General features: G+C 44.4%; 1 protein-coding gene across 1 annotated transcript; it reads right to left on the bottom strand.

The window, feature by feature from the left end:
- Positions 1-507: 507 nt before the first annotated feature.
- On the bottom strand, positions 508-6,804 carry LOC103804776 (poly(rC)-binding protein 4-like; the record flags this gene model as incomplete). The annotated part of the gene is made up of 2 exons (XM_009077409.1): positions 508-856; positions 6,635-6,804. Coding segments are annotated over 2 exons (519 nt in total), but the record flags the coding sequence as incomplete, so codon positions are not given.
- Between the last annotated feature and the right edge of the window lie 1,773 nt (positions 6,805-8,577).

Below are 8,577 nucleotides of genomic sequence, written 5' to 3'. Positions count from 1 at the left end.
TCAGAAGTGCCAGATTTGCAAATTCTAGCAATAGAAAATATCATCAGAGGTGCTAGTTCACCACAGGGAATTGTTCTGCAGTTGGGGGATCCCTGCAAATGGAACTAAGTGTATTTATCTGCCAGGCAGTATTTCTGGAGAAGGACCTGGCTGACAAAATTTGGCCTCATTTATGTTTTTCCTTTCTCTTCAGGTGTCTCCTTGCTGGTTTGGGGGCAACCCTGCCTTGCTGTGGGGGCTGCTGGAGGGCCAGCCCTGGCCACAGCCCTGTCTGAGGGACGGTGTTGGGGAGAAAGACCCCGGGCTGGTGTCTGCTGGCTGTTGGAACTAGTTGGTAGGTGGTGCCTGGGTGTTAGTCGTTATGGAGAGCGGAAGACGACTTGAGTCGGCAACAGTTAACACTAGCAATTTAACAGAAAATAAAGATGCCGTATTGTTTCCTTGATAACTAGGATCTACCACAGACTCTTGGTAGAGCTGGCAAAGCTTGCATTGTGTCTCATCCCTTCAATATGGAGCAAACTTCTGGCGGTCAGATTTCTTAACCCCGCTCGTCGAAGGAATTTTGGCAGTGTAAGCGGACAAACTCCCCGTGGCCCCCGCGGCAGCCGCGGCATTTAGTGCCAGGAGTGGGACAGTTTTCATGCCAAGCAGACTGGAGACAGGAACGGCATAGTGGGTGGTTGGCAGAGTTGGTAAGGGAGGGGGGGTACTGACGGTAACGGCGGAGGCGGCCGCCAGCACGGCCATGGAGGTGGGGGTGGAGGTAGGGGTGGCAGACTGAGAGAGGTTCATGTTGAGGTCAACAGGGGTCGTGACGGAAGCGGTCTGGGTGCTGACTTTAGCCATCTCTAAGCTGCAAACGAAGAGAGGAAGAGGAACAAACAGGTTGGGAGGGTTCAGCCAGGGCGGTGGGACCGGGAGGAGAAGGAAGAGGAGGAAGGAGAGAGGAAGGGAGGGAAGGAGGGAGGGAGGGAGAGCGACCACGAAAGGGCAGGATTAGATTGGTGGACGAGGGGGACAGACGAGTGGGAGGGAGAAGGGGGAGAGAGAGAAAAAAAGGGAAAATGAGGGTCAAAGGAGGAACATGTTATGTGTTAAAGAAGAGAAATAACAAAAGGGTTGTCCATGATTCGATGGAGAAAACATTACTGAGACTCTAAAGTTCTTTCCGAACAAAAGGAAAAAAAAAAGGTTGCGGGGGGTTGCTAGTTCATTTTACATATGGAAAAGGAAATCTAAGGAATGCAGGTAATGGCAAAAAGATGGAAAAAACAAAACTTAAAAGAAAACTTAACTGTGAAGTTAACTCCCCAGCACTGGTAGGGTGAATTTTGCTTTTCAAACTTAGGGTATTTTTGAAAGGGGGACGCGGGGGGTTTTGGTTTTTTCAATTTGTCAGTTTTGTGACATAAATAGTACCCTTTGTTGTTTTGCTAGGATGAGAGGAGACTGAGCAACAATTTGCTGCGTCCATTTAAGGCATAAAGTTTTGGGTTTGGTTTTTTTTTTGGTTGGTTGGTTTTTTGGTGTTTGGTTTTTTTTTAGCAAGTTAGTTTTTCATTTCATTCACTGTGAGGTCAGTGTGCATTTTTCATATAAAACAAACCAGATTAGCCAGTGTGTTCACTTGGGTTGGTACTTTCCCCAGACTTTTTTTAAAATCACAACAAAATACTTATGCAATCTAACTATAAGGTAATTAGTCAAAAGGAACACTGAAAAACACCCCGGTTTCCATAGCAGTGGTATCCCTTCTGAGCTTGTGGCAGTGGTTACAGTGAACATGAAAAGCTTAACAGCTGATAGACAAGGTACTACATGGATACAACATACACATCCTCAGACAGACCCCGACAGCACAAGGAATATTGACCTGACTTCCGAGCCCAAGGCAGCGATGGGCTCTTTGGAGGACATAGGTATCAAACCACCTTCACTCTAGCCTATCTCCATCCATCAGCAGGCAAGAGAAATTTGGCCCATACACTCGTGCTTTTCTGTACATGTTTAAACATTAAAATACAGTAATTTCAAGGACACATGGGGTTTTTTTCAGATGACAACATGGTTACCTAGATAAAGTCTCCCTTTGCTGTTTGTTGCAGCTTGTGCATTGACTTTTGGGTCAGCAAAGAGCCTAAATACTAATTTCAGGATGCATTTTGCAGATGACCAGCTGGGAGCTATGGCAGCCTAGCATATAAATAAGACTATGGGTTAGAAAAATCTTTGCTAGCTACAGTTATATGTGTTATTAAGCCTGGGGTTTTCTTTTTGGCAATTACTAACTTATCAGGCTCCTGGGTTTTCTCCTGAGGTGAGCTGAGGACCTGCAGCAGTTCTTCCCTCCCACCATGCAGTACCAGCTGGCCATGCTGCTTTCTTATGAAGCCCAGGGAGGTTTCCCAGCACAGGGTTTGTGCGGGTCCCTGTTGGGGACTGGGTGTGCAGGTTTGGAGAGCAGCTGTAGCCAGGCTACAGGCTGGGAGGGGAGCACAGTCACCCTACACAGGGTTTGGAAGAGCCTTCCTTTTCCTCACCTTAGACTATCATGCAGTTTTTAGAGTAACAACCCTTGGTCTGTTCATAGCCAGAGAAGGGCAATGACCAGCTGCCTGCCTGCTTCATGCAAAAATGCAAGCGATCAACCAGCACTATGCATGGAATGGGGACACTGGACTAGAGCTTTCCACAGCACTGCTGGTGATGGCGAGTCTACAGATACCTGTAGAGGGTCTGAGTTGGGGACAGTAGGATGGAGGAGAGAGGGAAATGTTAAAGCGCCCAGCTCCACTCTTCCCACAAAAGAAAGAGAGCACTTGGAGTATTAACTCCTTGGTGGCTTTTGCTGGGAAGTTGGAAGGTGAGCTGAGAGGGTAGGAGTGTGGGTGCATGAAATGCAGACTCCTTTGTGGGAGGTAAAGTTTTGAATTTCCTACCCGATGATGTTTATCTGTCCCCAAGGATGAGCAGCTCAGAATTTTTCTACCCCTCACAGCAGAGTTGTTGCAGAGAGAAGAGCATCCTTGTGCCATTAGACATGCTCTTGCAATCTACTCACACAGTGGGATTTGCATCCAGACCACTGGATCAGTGCATCCAACTTCAGTGTACATCCTCGACTTGGGGGTGGAGGAGTTACACAGAACACCTTGTTATGTTTTGAAAAACTCAGTTCATACAGGTTTTTCTTAGTATTTCTCAATAGGATTTCTGGGAGGGAGGTATATAGAAAGACAGTACAGGACTCTGTGTTTCAGTGGCTTCAAATTTGCCTCCCTTGTATAAAACAAAAATTCCTTACTGATATGGGGAGGGTGTTTGAGCCTGAGCTGCTTCAGATCCCACAGGCCAGATACTGGTGTTGGCAGCAGCCATTCAAGCTCCCTGTCTTTGGTGTACTCACACAGGTGCAATTATAGCAGTAATTTGCCCTGCTTCCCATTTATTACTGTTGGCAACACATAAGGTGAAAGTACATCAGGTTAGCTATTAGCTGTCCCATGGCAGCAGCAGTTTCTCAAACCAATTGTGAATGCAACAAAATTCAATGTGAAAGTGGACAGGGCAGCCTTGATACGAAATTTCACCATGCTACTTTTACACTGTCCCTTTGAAGACCTACACTTGCTGCATATATGCACTGAAGGCCACATCCTGCATTACCTAAAACTGCTGAAGAGAACAGAGCTCAGGTGTGACTTTAGCAGTCCTGCTGGCTCAGTGAATGAACCTCTTGTCAAAATGGCAGTGAAAAAATACCTTCAGGAAACTGCCCTTCAACAAGGAGCAAGTGCTGCTGGCTACAGTGCATTTGTAATCCGAAGTCGAGTATTACACAGGGAAACTAAACTGCTGTTCATTCTTAATAAAAGCTAGAATATGGAATTGGGTAATGAAAATCCAGTTACTGCAGTGGAGACCAGTTAAAAGGCAGAGGCTTTACAGGAAAAAAAAAAGACAGTTCTACTGCAAACAAGCTAGGACACATTCTAGTCATACAGAGGCCAGTGCTCAGATAATCAATACAGAATCAAAACAATACTTCAGACTAAAGAGTTGAATGTCTGTCTTATGTATTTGTATATCTGTACTTTAGAGTATATTATGTACATATCCAACACCAGATTGCAATAAAAATCTTAAAACAAGTTGATAAATTATTCTATAGATAGCAACTTTGGTTGGAGGATAGTTTAAAGATAGACACAGAACGTTTCAGGAATACTGTGGATAGATTACTTTTGGGTTTTTACATCTTATACTGCTATGAGACATTGGTTTATGCTGAAATACTGGCCCTGGAAACCAAACACCCAAGAACAATAGATCTTGGTGGGGGGAGAAAAAAGACAAAGTCTACCTTACCCTGAATGTTTATATGGCTTTTATTTATTATTATTATTTTCACATACCAGACTATACTTTGGGCAGCCTAGGTACTGTACTCATCTCTTCCCCAACGCTGTTTTATGCCAGCATCTTTAAAAGGGACAGCAGTACTTGTGGCAGGCTTAGGACTGACACACACTGAAACTGGCTCCCAGCATGCAGAGGTGGCAGCAGCAGAGCAGCTCTGCCACTCAGACACCTGCCCAGCACCTAAACCCCAGCTAGAGCAAACCTCCGGCTTGCCTGACAGTTTCTTGGTTCTTCCTTGAATACCACTGTGAACTAGCACTGCTGCTGTGGTGGCACCTGTCTGGACAGGAATTTCTCTTGTGAAAGGAGAAATCTGGAACAGCGTCACTTTTTAAAATGAAAAAGCCACCCTAATTTCCTATGTTACCTTAGAGCTTAATTTATTATACATTACTTTAAGAGTCTTCATTTACAAATGAAGTCACTTCATCTAAATACAGTTTCAACACATGGTACATAGTAATATATGATGGTTTATTGTAGACGATGGTAACAAATGACTTCTATCTAGAAATTTAACAGGAAGAAAATATTTTGTTTCTGGTTTTACAGGGTATAGATAGAGTATCCATGGTATATGACTGCTGAGAAGTTTTCTTCTTTGCGAAAGTATGTTAAAAGACCTCATATAGATCCCATTCCATCAAAAGAATCATTAAACAGTAATCAACAGAAGTGTGAGAGTTCACAGGCTTTTCTAAAGTGAGTCAAACAGAGGTTTGTTCACTAGAGTTTCTGTCTCTGGTGAGCAGCTCACTGCAATTCCATTAATAAGTGCATTATTTTATTTGCATGCTTTAGCTGTCTTGAAGATCTTAAATTGATATCTTCCGAGATCCAGATGCATGCCATATGGTGTTTGTGCAACTAAAAATGAAGGGGTCTATTCTCGTCTCGATGTGTGGGGAATCCCTGAACACCAAGAGAAGAACATATCCTTAAGGGTTAAAGGAGGGAACACATTTTTATTTGATTACAGGGCTTACGGAAGTGACTTATATTTGCTACAAAGAATATAAATCAAAAGAACTGTAGGTTGTTTTAAGATTCTGGAAATGGCTTATCTTAGTTTTCACAGCACCACCCCTCAATATATCTTTTCCTAGGAAACTACTTTCAGACTGAATTATAAAATGTAGTATTTTTGTTTGCTGTAACACAGAGCTGCACAAACATCCTGTTCCTCCACTCCAACATTTACAGTAGCTTGCAGTGGTGCACTACAGAACTGAGATGGAGAGGAGGTGGGACCATAGGAAGCTGTAGACCTGCTATGACTATAGCCCCCACATAAATCACGTATTTTGTACTACCTTAACAGCAAACATAGTTAAACACAAAGCTTGATTCATATCACAGTATTTTTGCAGAACAAAAAAAAACCCAATAAAATCCATAGATACTCCCCCTCCTGCACAATATATCGCCTCACTCCACCATGTCCCAGTGGATCTATGAGACAGCACAATATCCATTGCACTTTCTTTTCTGGATAATTGCAAATAAAGGTGGCATCAATTTTATTATTTTTCTAAATAATCATATAAAAACTGATAGAGACTCAAGCCATCATTTTATTATTTTTCTAAATAATCATATAGAGACTCAAGCCATCGCCATGGCTCAGCTAATCAGCCAGTGCTTTCATTCATTCTGGCACCGAGAAGTGGAAAAGCAGAGAGTCTCTCCCTGTCTCATTAGGGAAGGCTTCTTACAAATTTGTGATGCTGTCTCTGAAAAGACAAATCCTGTGCCTCTTCAGCAACCAAACGTCAGCTGGATATCAACTCTGAGTGGCAATTTCCAGTTGGTAAATTAAAATGTGTTTTGCAATCTGTTTCACTATATTTGCCATTTAGGACAGTAGAATGGGTCTGTGAAAAGTATTTTCTTCTAAAGAATTTAGGACTGTCATTTCATTTAATTTATCTGCCTATATTTTACGTGGATGCTAATGTGAGCATTCAGATTTTGCAGCTTTTGTCATTCAACATGTACCTGGAATTGCACCAGATTAAGCTCCTTTCCATATAACCCAACAGCAAACACAGGTTCTAATGATACAGGCTTTACAAATCATTAGGAGTCGAGTAATACTATGCAAAATGGACACTGCGAAGCAACTTTCTGGATCTACCCAGGACAGACATTTGCTGGAGAGCAGACAGAGAATCTCGCAGAAGCATGATCACTGACAAAGCAAACTTACCTTGCATTAATGAGGTACTGTGCTAAGCTGATGTTTGCAGGGGATCCTGTGATTGTAACTTGTCGTTCTGCGGAGCCTTCTGTGGCATTAGCAATCTTGATCTGCGCTCCTGACATCTGCCTGATTTCATTTATCTTACTGCCTTGTCTGCCAATAATGCAGCCTATTAACTGGAGCGGGACAAAGACTGAGATTAGTGCCACAGACACAAGCAAAAACCACTTAACTGCAATCTGTAGTATTGCTAAAAACATGGTTATGAAAAGCTCAGTAGCAAAACAAAAGATTTTTGCTGTGCTGTTTGGAAGGAGTAACTAGCGCAGTCTATTGGCTCTATGGTCAGTCACACGCCTCTAGATCCAGTTTTGCTGCTACATGGTTATTATTTACTCACTATCAGACTATTTCACTGTCTTTCATGGCAGAAAAGGACAGTATGCCATGGTGCTGAGGAAAACAAACCACAGCCCAGCTTCGCTTGCCAGTGGCAGCAGCAAGCCAAGAAGAGCAGCTGGAAGTCAGGCTGACCATCCAAAGCTGCCACATGTGGCTCTGCACCCATCCAGTGTGCTGCCAGTTGTAGACCTCCCTGGGCACATGTGGATCTCGCTTGGCCAGGTACTGTGCTATTAAAGTCAGTGGGATTTACAGCTCTGTAACTGCAGGCAGAAGCAGGCATAGGAAGAGGCTGACATTTGTCTGCTTTCCTTTACAGAAATTTAGCAAAACTCTTGTGAGTAAAACTGAGCCTGAGTTGTGTGTGCATGAGTGTGTGTACCAGGGTGTTGCTCCTGCAGCACAGGGGCCCCCAAGAGCAAGTCGGCACCAAGCCAGCAGCTGGGGCTGAATTGTTTTGGCTTCTGTGAGGAGGGGGATTTTTGTTCAGTGTTAAGGAAGGATGGGTGCTGAGAAGCTGAGCAATGGCCAGAATGGGTACAAAATGGAAAATTCACTGTACGTCTGTTGACACTGGGTTGCCAGTTTGGCAGAAGGATGTTTCAAGATGTAGAGACTGCCTTCCTCTCCACCCTTCCCGCTGCTTCAGGCCCTGACATGTTACCCTTTCTGGTACTGTAGCACTTGGAGTAAACAGAGTCACGTCCAGAAATTTTGTCAAAAGAAGAAAAACCTCCTAACACAATCCTTGCTTCACACTCAGGGACAAACAGAAAGCCAAACTAGGTACCCGGGTAGCTGAAACAAAGACCAAGCACAAGAGGAGCAATCATGAAGGAGGCAAAAGATGGGATTCCAGGAAATGCACAGAGGATTTCCCATCCTGTCACAACAGGAGGGCCTTGCTTAGCTCCCTGTCCTTATCCTGAGGACCTGTCTTTGTGACTACACATGCCAGTGCACAGGACTCATGTGAACTTCACCAGGAAGCCTCTAGCCCACCTGTGCCCACACAAATGTGCCTGCATTGGCTAGCTGTTGGCAGCACAGGTGTCCCTAAGTCTCCACTTCCCATGCCTCAGTCTCACTGGCCTCCATGGTCTGCAGGTAGGTGATGCAGGAGAGCAGAGCACCCAGGGCACAGAGAAGGCACTTGCCAGGTCATTCAGGAAGCTGCCACTTGTATGTGCCGGGGGTCCTCCAGTGACCCCCAGCTTGTAACCCAGGTGGGTCAGTGCAAAGAATTTGCAATCTCCTAGCTGACTTTGAGTTAGGTAGTGAGGTTTCAGTCCAGACCAGTCAACGATACTGATGATGCAAGCAGTTGGAAGAGAGATTGTCCAACCTTTGGTCTGAAGCTCTCCAAAGTCATTCTTTGTTGCTGTGACAACAAGCTGCTTGAACACACTCTGCAAGCCATGACATGACCCACAGCTCATGCAGGATACACTACTCCATTTGCCATGCGGGAAGGACAATAGTGCTGGGGTGCTTGGGCTCTCTTCAGGGTGCCTTTCCCATTACATGTTACTTACACTGAAATTTGT

The sequence above is a fragment of the Acanthisitta chloris genome, unplaced genomic scaffold, assembly GCF_000695815.1.
Source record: "Acanthisitta chloris isolate BGI_N310 unplaced genomic scaffold, ASM69581v1 scaffold21210, whole genome shotgun sequence".
NCBI lineage: Eukaryota > Metazoa > Chordata > Aves > Passeriformes > Acanthisittidae > Acanthisitta > Acanthisitta chloris.
This window is presented reverse-complemented; position numbering and strand designations above follow the sequence as displayed.